Raw genomic sequence first — 20,491 nt, forward strand, 5'->3', positions numbered from 1 at the left:
CTCCTTCTGTACTTTAACTGTGTTCGACCCAAACCACAGAAACAGCAACAATTCAACTTGAAGCTTCAAATGAATAAACTTCTTCAACTATTCAAACAGGCTGAGAAAAGATTGACTCTGCATTTCGTATCTCTTGGTCTAAAGTGATGCTGATTAATGGAACAACAAGGAGGAGGATACAGGTAGATGATCCCCATGTGGGAGGAAGCAGCGCGTTTATAACTTTAAAACACGGAGCGGAGAACAGAGCACCAGACCTCCGTTACCCTTCAACTCTCTTTCTACCTTATTCTGTCTCCTCCATCTTTCCCCTCCTCCTCCTCCTCTCTTCCTCACTGTATGTGGAGCATGAATGACTAATGATCAGATGCACTGTCACACGCCAGAGACTTTCTTTCCCTGCGTGACATCCTGAATTAACACACACACACACACACACACTTATACATTCATGTGACGAGTTCACACACAGTCAACCAGAACTCTTTGACCTGTGAACACCATGAACACAAGTTGCAGCAGAAGATTTGGATATTGTCTGATCCAGGTTTGCGAAAGTGATTGTGTGTCTTCTGCAGCTGAAAGATCAGAGGTCAAGAAAATATGGGAGGATTTCACACCGTAAAGTTTTTACTTTAATTTTCTGACACAGAAATTAATTAGAAGCTAATTAAAGACTCAACCTCTGATCTGTCATTCACACTCTCCTCAGGTTTCTGTTTGCACTGCACTTACCCTTCTCTGCACAGCGGCGCTCTCTGCTGGAGAAAAGCAGCGAACACAGATTTCTTTCACGCCCTACAGCTTCATTTCCTTCATTGATCCTTACAGGGGAGAATTTTTGCTCAAGGGCACTTCAGCAGGGTTGATGAAGACGTTTCTCTGAGAATAACCAAGCAACGTTTCTCCCTTCTAGTGACACATTTATCAAACCTGTCACACAAACCCAGACACTTCTCAGAAATAGAACTGACATATGCATGTGTTTGCAAAAGCTGAACGGAAGGAATATCTTGTGAGGTTGTGTGGTGCAGACCTGTTGTTGTGCTCACAGCTGTTTAAACAGGAAAATAATATCCACATGGAGGTCACTTCCTGTTTTGACCGACACAGAGAAGCTGTGAACTGAACCCGACTGAGTGAAAATGTCTTTTCTGCTTCCATCTTAATATGAAACAACACACAAAGACACAAGAGATGTTTATTTAGCTGCTGATGGTAAAACGTCGGGCATGTTAAAGTGAATTCATGAAGCTCAGGTACAACAGAGTTACAGGAGTCATTTTTCACCTGCTCTGAAACTTTCAAGATTAACCAAAAAATATTTGGATTTAAATTTTGAGAGTTAAATCTACATCCAGTCCTGTTTCACCTCATGAGAGAATTTCTCAGCTCACTGCTGCCACTTCTTCTCACTTTAAAAAACTTAAAACATGCTCATGAACATCGTGTGATTCACAGTCATAACGCCTCCTGTAAATGCAACACCATTCTCTCTGCACCACACTGATATTTCACAGTGTGCAGTCTAAAATAGTCAGCATCTGTAGAAACTCTTGAATGTGAGAAACATGGGCGTTATCCCACTGATAAAAATAGGCGGCGGTGGCAAGCTGACAAATATTCGACCTTGGGGACGAGATAAAAAGCAGAATAATAAGTTGTTGTCCACTTTTTTTTTTTACCCGGCCTGGTGTGTGTGCTCGAGACAGCTCAGTCACCTCAGCTGTGGAGGGAATGTTGTTCACCCACAGCAGTGAAACAACCTCCAGACTCCAGTCGCCTCTTCAACAGCCTCTTCAAATTCAAGCTGCCCATAATTACACACCCATAGATATCAGTACTTTACATATGTCAGATTTATTTCATCCTGATCCTGAATTGTTCCCTAGAAAATGTAAAAAATAAATAAAACTAATGTCAAAGAAAGAGACTAAATATTCCTGGATCCTGGTTTCATTCAGTTGTTTTTGCGTAATGTTGCAAACAACCAAACCTACATTACTCGGTGGTAATGAGCTTCTCTTTGCACTGGGAACTTCGTGTCTGTTGATAAACTCTTGATCAGTCACTGTGGTGAAACATGTCAGAATGTTATTAACGGGATTTTAAAGTGGCTGTTTGCTGTTTTAAACAAAGCGTCATTATTTCCACTGAACAGTTTAAAGTCAAACTGGTTTTTATCACGAGCTACCATGCTAATCTAAAGAAACCTACACCTGCCATTTTATGTTCAAATCAATTCTCCACAGATGGAGAGAAACGGGAGCGAGGAGACTTTTTCATGTCCTTCAAAGAGACACTGGACCAAAAATACCTGAAAAACACCTTGAAACCGAGGAGCTCAGCGAGAGCAGAGGGGCCCCGGGGCAGAGGGGCCCCGTCAGCACAGCAGGAACAAACACGCCGCAATGAGGTTAGCTCCCCAACGCCACCCTCCCATTCTTCAAACAGCGCTAACTGTCGCATCCATTCAGGCCGTCACCTACATAATGAAGTGCACTTTGTGGCCTGTTTTCTTCATAATGTATAAAGAGTGAGTCTCTTATCGCTGAAATATTCATCAAATCCAACGGGAACTAAGAAGCTGATTTGGTTCCTGCGTCTGTGTTGGGAGGAAAAAAAGGAAACAGGTGCTTCTCCTGATACTCTAACTAATCCTGGATCCACACCAAACTTTAATGGCTTCTTCTCTGACCCCTGCGACATCTTTCCACCGAGTTTCCAGACAATCCGTTCAGTAGTTTCTGAGTGATCCTGTTCAAACACCAACAAACTGACAAACAAGCGGACAGGGGTGAAAACATAACCTCCTTGGCGAAGGTGAAATAAAAGCTCTTCACTTCCTCCAGTGCATTTTATTCTGTAAATGTACAACTTCACATTCGCTCTTTACTCGGCTACCGACACTGATCAGAAACCTTTTTTGGCACGAATCGTCTTTTCCCCCAATAATCATCACATGGACGTTAAACACAGACACAGTTCAGAGGGACAAAGACAAAAACAAAAACTTATACCAATGTTTTGTTCTCGTCTCAGGGCGAGGCGACGCTCTCTGGACAGAAATCTGCTTCCTCTTCTTTTAGCGTTATTCATTTAAGCAGCTATTTTTTTTTTAGATATACAACATAAGGCTGAAAAGAATCAAAAAACATTTTCATTTCAGATTAGACAAACAAGCAGATGGAGGATTTCAGCACATTGTTTTTGTTAGTTAAAGATCCGTAGTGATACACCGGTGTTAGAAACACAGCATCGGGTCTGACATGTACATTGTTACAGATAAACTGTAACTGTACAAGTTCTAATTCTGTGTTTTCTCTGCCGAATGTCTTTTTATATGAAATTCTTATTGTTTTTCTCTTCCTGTAAAATATAATAACACGTCCGATGACTCATCCTGAGCTCAGGAGTGTTTACATACATTCATGTGAGGCTGTAAATTAACCTTAATGTCCTTTATGTCACTTTTTATGTCTCTGCACCGGAAACTTGTCCTTGTGAACAGGATATATACAGAACCCCTTGAGAGAATTTCTTCAAATATTTGGTAAAAATGTTCAGTTGGACTCAACGATGAATTTATTTGATTTTAGGAGTCAAAGGTCAAATTGTGTGTAGACTGAAACTGCACTGGTTGATGGAGCCACACAACCACAGGGCAGTAGCTCTAGTTTGTTTTTAGATGGTGAAGTACGAGGATTTCGATCACATTAACCAAATCAAATCACCATGGATGTGGTCGGTGTCAGAAAACTTCTGTCTTATTTTCAACTGAGGAGAGTATAATGAGGAAACAGGTGGAAAAACATTGCCTCTCTTTTTCACACAGCGGTTTGTGAAATGCAACATTTGTGACCCAAGACACAAGGTCCCGATGAAAAACTGTGAGATGTTCATTCCCTCGCTGTGAGACACCACCTGACCTGACACTGTGCGACGTGTTCGCATGCAGACGGTAATTACGCTGTGAGACATTCGAGGGGCTGAGTTCCTGTTCTTCGCCTCCGACGGTAAAAAGTTCATCACGGCGGAACATGTGAAGGTCACTGGATCACCGGGCTGGAGAGTGAGTGAGTGAGTGAGTTCACTAATCTGCTACATTTCACTGTTTAACATCATTTCACTGCGACGCTACATTTCACTCTTTGTCTCTTTATCCCACTTCATTTAGCAAATGAGCCGAATCCAAGCATGATTTGAAAAGAGGACATCCGTCAGTCTGGGCTGCTTCTCCCTCCAGGATCTCATGTGAGTAAATGGCTGTGATATATGTGTGTGTACATGTATATGTGTGTTTTGTTTAATATGACATTCAGTAGCCTGTACCATTGGCAGACATGTGTATGTTGAGCGTGGAGAGGCGTGTTCCTGCTCCTGGAGCGGTGAAGCTGTAAGCTGCGTACGCCACCGCGGAGCCCACCATCAGGCCGGTCATATAAGAGACTGTCATGGTGTTTCCTGCAGAGACACGCAGAGAGCACAGCGATGTAGAAACAGAGAAATAGATTTTCCAGCATATGATGTGTGAAGGGGGAAAGCGGGTGACAGCAGATACCGTCATCAACCTCATACTCTCCGTGTTTTGAAACACAGGACCTCGGGTGAAAGAGCGTTACGGGTCAAACGTGTTCTTATGATGTTTTTCCAATAAATCTAAGATTAAACAAGGTGAACAACTCACCTGCCAGCTCCCTCTGCTCGGGCGGCACTTTGCCAGCAGCCTGGATCATGGGCACAGATCCAAAGTATCCATTGGTGACCCCCATGAGGAGGGAGAAGAGACAGGGCCAGGCGGGATGGGACAGGGTGGGCGCACGGGCCGGGTACACGCACATGACGAACAGAGGGATGAAGACCACCCTGAGGCAGGAGAAGAAGAGCAGGCGGCCTCCAGACCAATCGTACGGCAGTGCTGCCAAGATCTGAGGAGCAGGGGATGTTTCAGTGGAACGTCACACTAAGGGAGAGAAAAATCCATATTCCCCCCAGACCAGACTCTTGGGAAGTGTGGAATGAAAAAGGATCACTCCCATACTGTTTGAGGAATATATGAATATAACCAGATCCATCACACACCTTTAATGGTTCCAAGAGAAATAATGAATATAGACGTGATAGAACAAACACAAACACACTGGATTCAAAAGTCAGCTCACACAAACCTCATCTTAAAATTAGTTTTTTTCTTTTGTGACTTTGAACCTGTGGTGATAAACGTCTAAATAACACGAGTATGGGTTGAGTTTTATTTTGGCTTTAACTTGTAATAACTTCAATAACCGTCTTGGCCACATGGGGGCACTAGACACATTCAGTGAACACTAAACTTGCCCGTGTGTGTGTTTACAGCTTCTTTGTGAGGACCAGTCTTCGCCTTTAACCTGCGGAGTGAGGACATTTTTATCAAAGTGAGGACCGGTCCTCACTCTGTCTTGGGGGGTTAGAATTAGGTTTAAGTTTAGGTTTGGGTTAAGGGTAGGTTAAGTTAAGTTAGGGGTTAGGGTTAGGCATTTAGTTTGGATGGTTAGGGTAAGGGGCTGGGGAATGCATTATGCCAATGAGTGTCCTCACTAAGACAGCTGTACAAACATGTGTGTGTGTGTGTCCTATTATTCTACCCCTTCATCTCCTAAAATTAGCGTCTGTGTAATGTGGTGCAACATGTGACACTTCAAAACACAGAAAAATTAACTGTCCTTGAAAATGTGGCCTTCGATCATTCTTTAAGAAACTGTGACTCCTGGTCAGTTGCACAAACTTAAAATAGAGTTCAAAAGTGTAAAATAAATTTCTCTCTTCATGCATTAGTTGCAATGGTTTTTAGAATCTGTTCATTCATTCAGTGACAGTTATATTAAATGATTAGAGATGAGGTCTATATACAAACAGTCTTAAAGCTACACGTCTACGATACGTCACCTTGCCGACAAAGTCCGACATGTTGAAGGTGGCCATGATGAGGATGGGGAGCCACTCCCCTAAGGTGGGGTTTCGTATCTCTGACTCCAGCCCGGGGAACAGGCACAGAGTGATGCTGTAGGTCACTGCGATCGACAGCATGTACGCCCAGATCACACGGGACACCACGTAACGATGCACGATCATGTCTGATGGAGAAGACGCACAAACACAGGACAACATAAAACTCTTCACAGCAACCTCTGGAGGATTCTAATTGAGCTGTGAGGAAAAAGAAAAGGAGAGTACCGCGGACTCCAGGCCAGCTCCTCCTTATCTTGGCTTTTGGGGCATCAAATCTCACATAGGTTCCACCCACAAATTCCTCAACACCTTCTTCTGTAGAGGACGGAGCCGTTCCACCATTTCCCTAAAAACAACAGAGAGAGAGAGAGAGAGACATATTGAAGCACAGAGCTTCTTCTTTTTTTAAAATAAAGCTTCCACATGAGGGACAACAACATGACGTCATCTCCTCAAATTCAAATCTTAACACTTTTACAATGGGTGAGCGGTTTGTGTGTTCAGCTTTCCCTCCAAACTTTCTCCAAACAAGGATCTCTGCCATCTGTATTTCTTATCATTTTATTTTTGATGATAAATATATATTTTTTACTTTCCAAACCCTTATTTTGAAATCCAGGATCATATGCCACCAGAAATATAACCAAAGACGAAAGGAGGAGGAGGAGTAAGAATAGGAATTGGAATAGAAAGAAGAGGAGAAAGAGGAGGAGGAAGAGGAAGGGGTAGTGGAAGTGGAGGAGGAGAAGAAGAAGAAATAAACATCTTGAAAATATTATTTGAATTATCAAATGATCGATTGTCACATGGGGGAATCTGATGAGAGTATTTGAAGGATATAAACAGTTCATGAAGACGACACTAGAGGCAGACGTCACACAGTCAATACACAACAGTGTGTTCTCCAGCAGGGGTTTGATTTCCGTCCTTTCTAACGGCTGCATGACATCAGCTTTTTATGGCAGCGGCTATTAGAGAGGACGACTGTGAGAGGCTGCAGGTTGATGCAATCATGTTAGAGCAACTGCAGAGTGGACACACACACACACACACACACACGCACACACACGCACACGCACACACGCATGCACACACGCACGGACGCACGCACACACACACACACACGCACAAGCAGAGGGAGATAAGGCCATAAACACACATTTAAATTTTTATCCAAACATACAGACAACTCCCTCTACTGCTTATTTCTAAACACTGCAGATGAACATCACACAGGTGTGCAAGCAATTATACACACACAAACACATATACAAACACTCACACACACACTCACACTCACACTCACACACTCACACACACACACACACACACACACACACACACACACTCACACACAGGAAGAGAGATCCATTAGCTGATTGGAGGAGCTCGAGGGCCAGAAGGCACCACTCTTCTTGATTATCCCATGATATAGTGCGCCACCTTGGTTTCCCCCGGCAACCAGAACAAAGAGCTGCCTGAAACAGCCCCAGATGAAAAACACATCTCTCTCACACACTCACACACACACACACACACACACACACACACACACACACACACACACACACACCACTGTAACACACAAGAGGGACCTCCCTCATGCACTTGTAATACAAACTGTAACATGCACATATGAGAAGACGACAGCCTGAGGTGCTGTGTTTTCTTTTGAGGTCTCTGATCACACACACACACACACACACACACACACACACACACACACACACACACACACACACACACACACACACACACACACACACACACACACACAGCCAGATGGTGCTATGAGAAATATTAGCTCCATGTCTGAAAGCGTGACTACGAAGTGGTGTTTCCTCCTCTCGTGTCATGTCTTTCTGTGTCCTCCTCCTTGTCCTCACACTCCTCTCTTTTACTTTCTCTCAGTTTTCTTATTTATGTCATCATCCCTCCCTTTTTCTCTTTCCTGGCAATCTGCCCACGTTCTCTCTCTATTCGCAGGAGACCTCCACCCCTCCTTTTCTCTCTAAAACTGTCTCCATCTATTTTTCTGCATCACCCGCATCAGTCTCCATCCCTGCATACGTCACCACCCCCCAAAAAAACCTCATCCTCTCCTCAATGTTCCCTTCAGTGAGTGGCAGCCAAAAAGCAAAACCAAGATTTAAATAAATGATTCTGCATTTTTAACACACACACACACACACACACACAGCTCTTCTTCTTCTTCTTCACGTAGAAAACAACAACATTGTTGTGTGAAACAACAGTTTAGCGCGCTGATGTTTTCTGTTGTTTGTTGTTGCAACATTTATATCGTGTTCAGTTTATGAAACAAGTACAAGGAAGTTTAATGAAAGATTGATGATACACTGCCCCCCCCAGAAACGACTGTCACCATCACCTTTAGAGCCAGAGTCTGCACTGTAGCGACCAGGGGCAAAGCGGTCCCCTCGTTACACACTTGCAACCAATCATGAGTCAGTCTAAGGGTCCACATGGGCGTACATCAGTGTGATGTATGACAGAAACCATCTCTGTATTTGATGAGTACTTTGACTTTTTAATTTGGTCCATGTCCCATCCACTAACATGGAGGAGGCAGGGTTTATGACATTTGCTGCAGCAAACCACCAGGTGGCGATTGAGACACTTTGGCTTCACTTCATGTCGTCCATCTTTGTATACAGTCACTTTCTCAATGTCATTTAAAAAGACTTGAGAAAACGTTGAATCACCTAAAGTCACATTAATAAAAGATTAAGTTGTAAAACATGAAGTTAATCACAACAACTACTACTTACATATTGAGTGTGTGCATACACAACACACACACAACACAGTATAGTCAAGATAGTGTCCATAGACTTACAAATCTTACTTCCTCTGCAGTGACGTCATGATGGACCCTGTATCCAGTCCCGTTGTCTCGTGGGTCGTGACCTTTGGCCGGGCCTTTGCCCTGGGCGTGGTCGGTGTAGTAGCGGACAAATCTGGAGCGCCGGACCAGCAGGTGGAGCAGGAAGCAGAGCATCTCCATGCTGATGGAGACGAGGAAGAAGATGAGCGTGTTCCTTCTTTCGTCCTTGATCAGCAGCTTGGTGAAGATGCGAGACAGGGAGATGATCACTCCGGCTGTACCTGGACATCCAGGAGACAGAGAGACAGGTAAGAACAGAGGACAAATACACGAGGTGGAGATCTTAGTCTGTGTCTGTGTGGACTTACTCTCTCCAGTCATCACTCCCTGTGTGTACCTCTTGGGCAGCATCCCCATGTAACCATAGAAACTGGACTGCTGCACTGGGGCGGAGGAAGTGGACAACAGTGTAAACAGTGGCTTGATATTCAACAACACTTTATTTAGAGTCACGACTTCCTGAACCTCCAGAAAAGACTGGAGAGAAGCTGCTCTGACCTCCAGACCTGCACCATTAAACTCTCTGACATCTTTCACCCCAAACTCAATTTACATTGATTTTATATCAAACTTCACAGTTGGTGATGAATCGGGTCAACTGCAGCGACATATCTGTTATTTTTGGGTTATTGAACAATCACCTGCTCCAGAGCCGAACCACCAATCAGTGTGTTGCTCCAGATCATCTGATTTACCACCAAGACGTGACGACAGTTGTACTAAAGCAGTTGTTTGAGTCTGCAGGTGAAGGTTTTTGCAAAAGGTTTATTTCGGTAAATTCACGAGACAGATAGAAAAGCTTTGGTAGTACCTGTACATCCGAAGGCTACTACTCCCACTGATACAAGGTTGACGATGTAAGCCTGCCTGGTGGTGAACTTTGCCAGCCAGACGTCAAAGACGCTGACGAAGACCAGAGGCCCCAGAGCTAAGATGTAACCTGAAGACAGACGGACGGTGAGACAGTGAGGACACATCACCGAACTGGGTCATGTTGTGATTGCATAGAACACATATCGACAGGGCCGGGCGAGTAGACAGCTTCGCTTTCAACTAAAGTCCGACCCTCTCCAGAGACGAGCTCTTGCGTTGACAACACACTTCAAAAGACCCTTCCTCACGGATGCAGGCGGAGTTATTTTAAGCTGCAGAAGGTTCAGCGGTGGAATCTCGCTCTTCCCAACACGGAACACGTGCAGAGATATGCAACTTCTCCTGAGGGAACATGCATTTTTAAAGAACCACGGGTAGGCTGAAAAAAAGAAGTAGTAGCTCCGTTGGTCACCAATATTAGTGTTTTACCGCAGATTAGAAATTACATATTTGCTTTAATCCGTCCAGTATCAGACCTGATGTAAGATATGCTCAGATGTGCCTGCTCTCTGTAAACTGAGCCATCGTCTGCAAAGTTTGTTTGAATCAGTTTATGAATAAAAAAAAAACGACAGGAGAATTATTGCAGATTGTTTTTTCTTTCTCTTTTCTCTTTATTCAGCTTTGCTCCGCGCTGACAGGCCCTGAGGTTCCCGCAGCGCCATTCAGAAACTTATAATGAGAAGTATATCACAATTAGAGATTTGCGTGTGTGTTACTCACCCACAGTGATTCTGGTGTGCAAGCTGAGTCTCTCCACCAGCACGTTGTTGAGGATAACGGCCAACAGAGCCACGATGATGTACGTGAGACTCATGTCGAACACGATGGACGTGCCTGCAACACACACACACCAGAGCCGTGACCCCTGGGAGCTAAACATGAACTCTGCAGGTGTGTACTCGTGTTTGTATGCATCCTCTATATACATGTGTGGGGTTATTTGTGCTCATGTGTATTTGCACCTTTAAACTTCTGGTGCAGGTAGTCCACATCTGTGATGAAGCTGTTGTAGGGAAGCAGGAAACCCACTCCAGCCAATAACATTGCAAAGTAGATGCCATGGTAACGGTCGTCAGGGATCTGCTCCTCACAGTCTGCACGGGAAACGATGGAGTCAAAGGTTGGAGAATTAATATGGACGACATCATGCTGGGGATAGAAATGAGTTTAAAACATCTGAAGTAGGTCTGAATCCGTCGCTGTGCGTTTCATCGCAGCTGATCGGGATGAACGTGGCTGTGGCTCAGCTGACAGCGCTGCTCACGCTGGAGAAGACCTCGCTCCTGTTGTGCTGATGAAAGATTGATCAGAGGAATTGCTGATGAATCGTGGGACTTGCTGCTCAACGAGTGTCAGTTAAAACCTGAACTTTTTATGTTTTGCAGCTGATTCAGTGAAAGTGTGATGTGCAGGATCTTTATGTAAATGTTTATAATCCTTCTCTAATCCTCTGAATCCATGTTAAATGGCTCCAAACGTTTTCTGAGCATTTTTTGATTTTGCAGCACGCTAAAGGGGAAAACATCTTAATGATGCATTTAATTAATTATAAAAGTATCTGGGGCTGATTTTTATTTCCCCACGTATCTGTTGAACGACAATAATCTGCATTTAGCTCCTCAGCAATCCACTTTCTTCCACTGTTCAGAGAAGGAGCTGAAATATCCTGGATACAAAAGGTGCCATCGAACACATTTGGAGTCTGCACAAAAGCTTGGTCCAAACGCTGCACAACCTTCATCAAATCATGATGTTTCACCCAATTTTCATCAAATAACTAATTAAAACCAAACCAAACCAAACAAAAATCTGCACCAGAACAAACATCATTTTGATAAGAACGACCTAAAATAATGTCTTTAATGGCTTTGCTTTTATTTTTTGGGAGATATCATTAGATCCATCCTGAAACATTGACACATAAGCTGAACAATAATGGAAGAGGAGCAAAGCCACGATCCCATCACAGTGTCTCGCACCCTGGAATCACTTTCTCACAGTTCCTTGACAGAACCACAGATTGAAGTGAAGACTATAGTTGATAAATTCAGTCTCCTGAGTTCGCCCTCACACACGTCTGATTTTTTTCTTTCTGCAGAAGGCAGATTGGTTTTCTGTGCAGATTGTATACTTCTGTTTTGTCGTCAGCAGAACTGACGGCTGCAGGAGAAAGAAAGACGGAAGCAAAGGATAAAGGGATGGAGAGCATCGAGGGGGGGGGTTTCTGAAAATCTCTGCATCTAGCTGTGTGTCCCTGGTCGCTTCTGATTTGATTAAAGTGCCCTTTGTTCAACCTGTGTAACCAGGCAACACAGACCGTCTGTGTTTTACATACACTTCCTTTATTTTCTCTCTCTCCTGATGCTGAACACATTCATAACACTACACTGACATGTTCAGCTCTGCATCAATGATTGATGTTTGTTCATTGTGTTCATTTATCTGGTAAGTTTGGTTTCAACTGGTTATTCGATATTTAAAAAGCAGCTGGATCAAACTTAGTCATAACAGAAACTCTCTCACCAGGTTCGGACAGAGCCAGGACTCCTCGCTCGGGGACGTCTTTGCTGATCTCCTCCTCCTCCAGCTGGTACGAATCGAAGCTGTAGCTCTGCACCACGCTGCTCTCCCTCCCCTCCCTCCAGCCCTCCCTCCCAACATCCCTCCATCCAGCTCTCCCTCCATCCCGCCACACGTCCCTCTCTTCGGGCGTCTGGGCCGGCGTGGGCCTGCGGCGTTCTGCTCCCACAGAACCCATCTCTTCACGTCAAGTATGCACACATATATAAACACCCACGCACACACACAGACACACTGGCTCTGCAGGCTACACACTGTTGAGCGTGTGCATATTAAACACAATCCCAGAGACTGGAGGGGGGGTGGGAGGCCGTCAGATGATGGAGGACCTGCAGGAATCAACAGGAAACAGAATCCGGAGCAGAATTAAAATGATGAAGAAGATGCAGAGGTAGAAACATAGATTTCTGTGTTTGTGTGTGAACGTGTGAGAAGCATCTTAAATGAGAGAAACAGACAAGGTCGGTGAAAAGGCAGCTCTGCATTCAAATAACAGCCATCACATTTTCTATCACTGCAAGAGGCAGAAGAGATGATCTGTTAGTTGTTTGTTTATTATGTGAAATATCTGATCTTTGTTCCAGCTCCTCAGATATGAGGATTTTATCAAACAATAATTTGGAAACAAGCATCATGAAGTCAAGGTGTCATGTTGTCCTGCAGGGAACAATAGTAATAAAGATAAATAGATGAAACAACTGATTAAAAGAGAAATTAATAGACTTGTTCTGTGCCCATTAATAATGAATGAATCACTTATCAAAACTAAAACCAGAACAACACTGTTTAAATTTTCTCTCCTCCACTTTTTTCATTCACTCCATTCAACAGGAAATGATATTGTGACAAGCTCGATCAATACAGACGGACATTGACACGGTTCCATTTGCAAACACTGTGCAAACACACAATAAAAAAAAAACTCCACAAAGACTCATCTAGTGTGTTCACACAAACACGTGATGACGTACAAAGCCGCACAATCAGCCCTGTGGTGATGGGGCTGCTGCTGCCGTCTCTCCTCTGTCACCTGTGAGGCCCTGAGCTGTTGGATTTCTGCTCCGGCCTCCGGCTGCTTTGTTATTGTGCTGAAATCCTCCGTCTATTTTAAAAAGCCAGCTGTCTGGCAGGACGAGATGATGTAAGAAGGTTTTTAACTGTGTAACGTGGGCTCGTCCTGCATGGCCTCCGTGTGGAGGCAGAGGAACAGGAAGGCAGGTGGTTAAATAAAGGATGTAACCGTAGGATGGATATTATTATTATAATTATAATTTCAAATGTAAAAACAATACGGTGAGGTATTTATAGCCAATGAAGAGAAGCTGCAGTTGTGTAGATAAATGATGAGCAAGAGACAAACATGAGACTGTGTTACCTTCCTAATGCAATCTATATACATTATGTAGATTGCACTTTGATAGATAGATAGATAGATAGATATTTGTATTCATTATATATTGCATAGTTTTGTTATGTGGTATGTTGTGCCTGATACCTTGCAGCGGTAACACAGGAATTAAAATTTAATTAAAAATCTATAAAGTACATATACTTCAGCTTTTACTTTTATACTAAAAACACTTTTATTGGCACTCAAAACCTAAATGCACATCTGACTGAATGTTTGTTGCATCTGGCTCAGCAAGCAGAGATAAATGATATCAAATTAATTATGAGTAAATTAGTAAATTGCTCACATAACACTGTAAAATATGATGCACATGAGAATCTCTATCATCTCTCTATCTATCCATCTATCACAATTAGTCATAAATAAAATCAACAGTTAATAGTAAAGTTCAAATTAGTGGAGTCGTTTTTTCTTGTATAGATTGAATTCATCATGAGAGACACTGGCTCCGTCCTGCTCATCATAAAGTGGAAGCACCGGTTGCATTGAGATCGTGTGGTTGTTTTAAATCTAATAATAAAACCAATTCAGTGGCACGTTTTCTTCCATTTGAAGACTGGAGGCGGCGCTCTCGGCCCTTCCTCCCCCAAATGGAAATCTCCAGTCAGGGACTGTAATTGATTTGTTATCACGCTGCAGTCTCTATTGTTTACTGAGGACGAAATGAGCAGAAACACTGAGTAAGAAAAAACCCACGGAGGAACATGACGGTGCGCTTTACGCGCGTTAACCGATCTGGGTTTATTGAAGCACTTTAACTCCACGTCAGTTATGAGCTCCAGAGTCTGGCTCGTTATTCGCGTGGAAATTAAAGATCGAACTCAAAGGTTTAGAAAACACGACGGTAGAAGAGTGACGCACAGAGAATCACCTCAGTTCTTCTTCTTAAAGCCTCTTTGAAATCATCCTGATGATGCACAAGCAGCTTCAGGTTCCTGTCGCTTCCAGAGCCGAGCATCTTTGTGTTTTTGTCTGACACCACTGCGCGTTCACCCCCAGAAAAAACACACAACAGGTTATTAATGGTTTACCTGGATGTGTATCCCCCTCCACTCGTGTCGGCTGCTGCCCGGGGTTTTAGACGCAGAAGGACCGTCGAGGTGGACTCTGCTGCCGGCCGGACCCGCTCCCTCCTCAGCCCGTATCCATCCGACTGATTGAAGGGAAGCCCCGGCTCCGTGCGTCCTGAATGCGCTCCTGTAACGCACCATCCAGCAGAGAGGAGGAGAGGGATGGAGGATGAGAGGAGCGAGAGTGTGTGTGTGTGTGTGTGCAAGGAGAGGATAGGGGAGGAGGGGGGAGGAGGAGGAGAGGGCACTGTTGCCTCGAGCTGTTCATCTTTTGCAATCAGTCTTTGTAAAAAAAAAAAAAAACCTGGAGGTTAAAAGCTTCTGAACACATGCGTAAAAACGTCTTATTTTATTTAACAGTGGCTTCTTTTCCTAGAAAGTAGTCGACTATGAAACTGGGATTAAACATTTATCATTTGGAGGTAAAAGAACAAATGCATTCAAATTGCAGAGCTCAGCTGTTATTGTTTTACAAAACACCAACCAGCAGTAAGTCACTGACTTCACAGTTGACCACACAAAGGAAGATATATATTATATATGTATAGAAACATTACAGTGTGTTTTTAGTGAGAAATTCTCTTCTGTCAATCGGTTTCTTATGATTTATTCAGCTTCACTTATCTTCAGGATGATATGTGAGGTGCTGCCAAATATGAAAAAAGTAAATGTGGGGGGAAAAGATCTGTATCGCTTTTTTCTACCTTAGACAGGACTTTGCATTGATTCTATTCATTGCAGCCTTAACCACAGGTCACATAATAAACCTAAACCAGGCTCTGGTCCCTATGAGGTGTACTGGTCCTGATAAAGTCACCGTTCATGTTGGAAAAAGGTCTTTAGGAGGTGATAAAAACATGTGTAGACACACACACACACACACACTGGTTCAGTGCTGGCACCGGAGCCTCTGTGTGATTGACATTATATCAGTTCGCTTCAATAGCTTATGCTAATTCTTTATTATTGGCAGGGGCTCTTTGTCATATTGCAAACCCCCGCTGCCGTCATGGAGGAGCGGAGCCAGAATGGAATTAGCTAAAATGGTGAAGATGTGTTTATGTGTCCTCCGTCAGTGCGGCACAGCAGATTCAGGATGTGCGGCTACGTTGCAGGTTGTGGGTTTGAATCCCACTTGATACAAAATTCAGTTCATAACACGTTTGACTCAACATCACAGACGGCGTCGAAGGCCGACTGGTTCAAGTGATGGAGTGCTTCGTGCTAAAGGTTCATCTTAACTCAGCATCCATGATTCATGTGGTGGTTATACACTCTGGGTATCAACAGGCTAACTGAATATTAACACAAACACTAAACTGAGTTATTTTCCTTTATTTACAGTAACAGCGACAAAAAGATCCAAAACTCCAACTCTGAGATCCAGAGAGAGACTTTCTTTGAGATGGCAGCTTTTCTTTCAGCTCAGACAGGGAAACAACTCTAATCTGTGATTTATCAACTTCTTCTTTATGAGACGTACAATCATATCTGTTAAAGCACAGCAGGGTTCTGATGCAGCTCCAGAAACACGTTCTTCAGATGAGTCTAATCTGTGAAATCCTGCATGGGAATGATGAGGCTGTTGTTTTCTCACTCTTCATCTGTGTGTCTGTCTGCCTCTCTCTCTCTCTACCTGTCTGTCTGAGCTGTCATCTTTCTATCATCCTGTCTGTCTCCCTCTCCATTTGGCTGCCTGCCTGCCTGCCTGCCTCTCTCTCTCTCTATTATCTTTCTGTCTGTGTCTCTCTGCTCAGCCTGTGGAACGACTCACAGCTCTGGATTTATGCTGTGCGTTGAATAGTAATGGTTTGTCATGTTGTTTTAGCCCAGAGCAACCTGTCCAGAAGAGAATGAGCTTTTGTCAATCTGTGTGTGTGTGTGTGTGTGTGTGTGTGTGTGTGTGTGAGAGAGAGAGAGAGAGAGTGAGTGTTTAATAAATGTTTTTCTCAGCAGCTCTTTGTTATGAATGTATAAAAAGGTCGGTACGTGTTACGCCTCCTTCACTCAAATGGAATTATTTCCCTGCAGGACTGTACCGACTGTAGTGTCTGTAAGTCTGTCCATCCCTCTATCTGTATGTGTGTGTATCCCTCCATCCACTCATCCATCATCCCTTCATCCAGCCTGGTAAAGATGCTGAGCCTCAACTGTGTCTATATTTAGCTGCCGGTCCAATCAATGACGGCAGAGCCACAGCGCCATGACTCTGCATACTGATAGTACTACGCCACCTCCATCACCACCTCCGCTCACCTCTGGAGGAACAGATAATGAAAGACGGAGAGAGGAGAGAAATATATAAGGAGAAATGCTGGGAAATTAGCAAATTAAAGACATGATAGGAAGAAAATGAGAGCGAAGCCAGCAAAAATGAAAAGAATTTAAAAAAGAGAGAGACAAACGAGGCCTTAATCCTATGACACAGTTAGAGGAAGACGGAAAAGAGCATGAGACACAGGCATCAGGAGGAGGAAGGAGAAGTAGAGGAGGGATGAAAGCGAAGAGACAGGTGTAAATGCAGAGGTATCGAGGGAGGGAGACAGATGGAGAGAGAGAGAGGAGGGTGCATGAAGAAGAAGGAGAAAGAGTTCACACATGCAGGCAGAGATGAAGATACAGAGAAGAAAGTGAGGGAGGGGAGAGTCGAGCTGCAGCGTCTGAAGGAAAGAGAAGCGGAGAGAAACGAGTTCCTGGGAGACGGAGAGACTCAGTGAAGGAAAAGAAGAGTTCACACGAGAGCAAGTAGAGACGGCTGCAGAGTGAGAGAGCAGAGTGAGAGAGCAGAGTGAGAGAACAGAGTGAGAGAGCAGAGAGAGAGAGCAGAGTGAGAGAGCAGAGTGAGAGAGCAGAGTGAGAGAGCAGAGTGAGAGAGCAGAGTGAGAGAGCAGAGAGAGAGAACAGAGTGAGAGAGCAGAGAGAGAGAGCAGAGTGAGAGAACAGAGTGAGAGAGCAGAGTGTAGAGGAGGAAGGAACAGGTACATCGAGGAGGAAAGAGGCTGGAACAGTTATTTTATTGTAAAATACAGAATTTAGCTGAACAACACTGTCGGCAAAGACAACAGCGTCAGCAACGCTTGTCATCAGATCATTTGATACTTTATTGATTTCCGAAAGAAAATCCGGATTCAAAGATTTCAGGATTTACTTGATGTCACGTTCTGCACTGGAGGCGGAGGTTAATACGTTTGTTTTCATGTGACAGGAGCCGGATGAATGAGTGAATGCAGCAGTTGTGATGCTTTTTAAGATTCTTCATTTTAATGGTTTTTATCAACTCTGAGCAGGAAACATTTTCATACAAAGGATCGTCACCACAATCAACTGTTCAGTGTGACGCTGCAGAGTTTAGCTGAGTGAATGTATTTGACGTGTGTTTTGACATTTTTGAGAAAGTTTATTAAATCAAACACAAAAGCAAGTGTAACACTGTGAGTATGACTATAGGACCAGAGTCTAGGTTCAGGTGAGTGATTGATACTAGTACTCAGGAATAACAGACCACAGACCAGTGTATAAATGAAAATAAAGTCCTAGCACTGAAATACAGGTTAACTATCAGTTTAAATTCAAACCGCGACCTGAAATGGCGGCTCGTCTCTCTCCGCTGTGAGGCAACTTGACCGTGTCCACGCTCCTTTTCAGCTTTTAGCTACACATTGCACAATTGAAAAACACAAAATACACAGTTTAACACTCGTTCAGATTGCCTCAGCTTAGCTGCTAGTAATTTCATCTTCACATTGAGCTTATACAACAAAGGAATAACTTGCTAATACACACTAATACAAAAGAACTTTTTGACTCACCAAATCCTCGGTCAAAACTCCAATAAAACAGCAGGCGAACACAAAATCTTCCCAAAAATGTAAGAAAACAAGATATAAAACCTCAAAACACACTCTTACTCTTACTCACTTCCTCTTTCCCTCTCTTTTTTAACTCTTTCCTCCATCGTCTCTAACGTTGTGCTCCTTTGCTCTGATTGTCCTCCCTCCAAGGCTTCTTGTTACCTTAAACACAATTGTTATTTTATTTGCTTACATTTAGTATTTTAGGCTTTTATTAGATTGTTGTCATATTCACCTAGGTTACACAAGCGCAGGAATACACACACACACACACACACACACACACACACACACACACAAACAAGCAGTTGTCTTCTTCCAAGCTTTGTATTATGCAACACACACTCGCCACTATCTTGTTTCCTCATGGGATGTGTATGGAGAAAATGCACCTACACACACACACACAATCATACACACACACAATCACACACACACACAATCACACACACACACAATCCCAATTTACGAAGCTGTGAGAACTGGAAAGCGCCTCGTGCCCTCGCTGTAAATCCACACTATTGTTATGTATGTCTGTGATCTGTGCTGGGGAGGAATTACATGACAACAAAGTACAGCATCTCTGACTCATACACACACACACACACACACACACACACCAATATCCACAACAAATCTCAACAAACGTCATGTCACCAAAGCTCAGAGGAGCAGAGTTCAATCACAGCTCTCTCACTCTGAGTCTCATTATCGCTGCCTCCATCTTACAGCTGATGTTTATTAAGGGTTGCTATGTAACAACCAGCCCCTTTACCATTTCAATTACACAGCTCTGCTTTGTGTGTGTTCCCATTCCTGTCCTCACTGTGTGTGTGTGTGTGTGTGTGCGCGTGTGTGTGCGTGTGTGTGTGCGTGTGCATGCACCGTAATCGCATTTCTCTCTGTTCTCAGCTGCAGTATTTCACAGTAAAGCAAAAGCACCAATCTGTGTCTAATCTGCTGCAGAGCTTCAGAACAAGTTGGCTTCACCACTGCACCAGTTCATTCAGGGATCCACATCAATATCTACATTAACCTCTGTAAAGAAAATCATGAGAATATTTTGTATTTGTTCATATTTCAGGTATTTTATTTGTAATATTGTAAGATATGTTCCAGAAGTACCAGATTCTTAAAAATTAACATATCTACTCACCTCCTGGCTTCAGCTCTAGACTGAAAACACACATACATATTTCCAAATCTAAAAAAAAGGAAGTCAAGAAGAAATCATTGGCGGATTTTGGCTACAAAGGTAGAAAAAGAAAATAAAGTATCGCAGCTTCTTTATCTGACAACACAGTGAAACTAATTTAGATAAAATCATGAGGCTGTTGGTTTTCAAATGTTTTCAAGGTTGATTGAGGATTAAACTGGGTTAGTGTTTGATGAAGAAACCACCATCCTCACTTATTTTCAGGCTGCAGCTCCCAGAAAAAATAAACTGACAATTTAAAAATACTGAAAGCACCTCTTCTATCTTTTCCTGCAAATACTAACTCCAGCTCTAATTCTCCTTCCAAGAGTTTGAGGCTCAAGTGCAGCTTCGATTAGTCCGCGTATCGTTAGCGGCCATTACGTTTTAAGCGTGTGAGTGAATGTGAAAGGGAAAGTTTGATTTAGTGGCTGAAGCCATTATCGCTGCGATTAATAAAACGGTCCCTGTGGAGCGTTTCTACAAATCTCTCTCTCTCTCTCTCTCTCTCTCTATCCACTGTATTACTATCTTAAACACACAGAGACACATGCTCGTACTTTGTGAGGACACTCCTCGCCCCTTATTCTACCCTCATCATCACAACTAGATGCC

At 43.4% G+C, this 20,491-nt stretch overlaps 1 protein-coding gene across 3 annotated transcripts; it reads right to left on the minus strand.

The window, feature by feature from the left end:
- Positions 1 to 2,843: 2,843 nt before the first annotated feature.
- slc29a4a (solute carrier family 29 member 4a) lies at positions 2,844 to 18,779 on the minus strand. 3 transcript variants are annotated; one of them, XM_069525156.1, is made up of 12 exons: positions 18,640 to 18,779; positions 14,792 to 14,957; positions 12,293 to 12,678; positions 10,732 to 10,863; positions 10,490 to 10,603; positions 9,705 to 9,833; positions 9,202 to 9,276; positions 8,846 to 9,114; positions 6,214 to 6,334; positions 5,926 to 6,113; positions 4,688 to 4,928; positions 2,844 to 4,464 (listed from the first exon to the last, which is right to left on the minus strand). In XM_069525156.1, exons 3-12 carry the CDS (start codon positions 12,525 to 12,527, stop codon positions 4,319 to 4,321), a joined length of 1,650 nt encoding a protein of 549 aa, XP_069381257.1. In that variant the 5' UTR covers positions 12,528 to 12,678; positions 14,792 to 14,957; positions 18,640 to 18,779; the 3' UTR covers positions 2,844 to 4,318. The 3 variants fall into 3 exon arrangements, with proteins under 3 accessions (XP_069381257.1, XP_069381256.1, XP_069381258.1); XM_069525155.1 differs by lacking the exon at positions 18,640 to 18,779 and having other exon boundaries at positions 14,792 to 15,016; XM_069525157.1 differs by lacking the exons at positions 14,792 to 14,957; positions 18,640 to 18,779 and having other exon boundaries at positions 8,855 to 9,114; positions 12,293 to 12,663.
- Positions 18,780 to 20,491: the final 1,712 nt, after the last annotated feature.

This window comes from Paralichthys olivaceus, chromosome 5 (assembly GCF_024713975.1).
Source record: "Paralichthys olivaceus isolate ysfri-2021 chromosome 5, ASM2471397v2, whole genome shotgun sequence".
NCBI lineage: Eukaryota > Metazoa > Chordata > Actinopteri > Pleuronectiformes > Paralichthyidae > Paralichthys > Paralichthys olivaceus.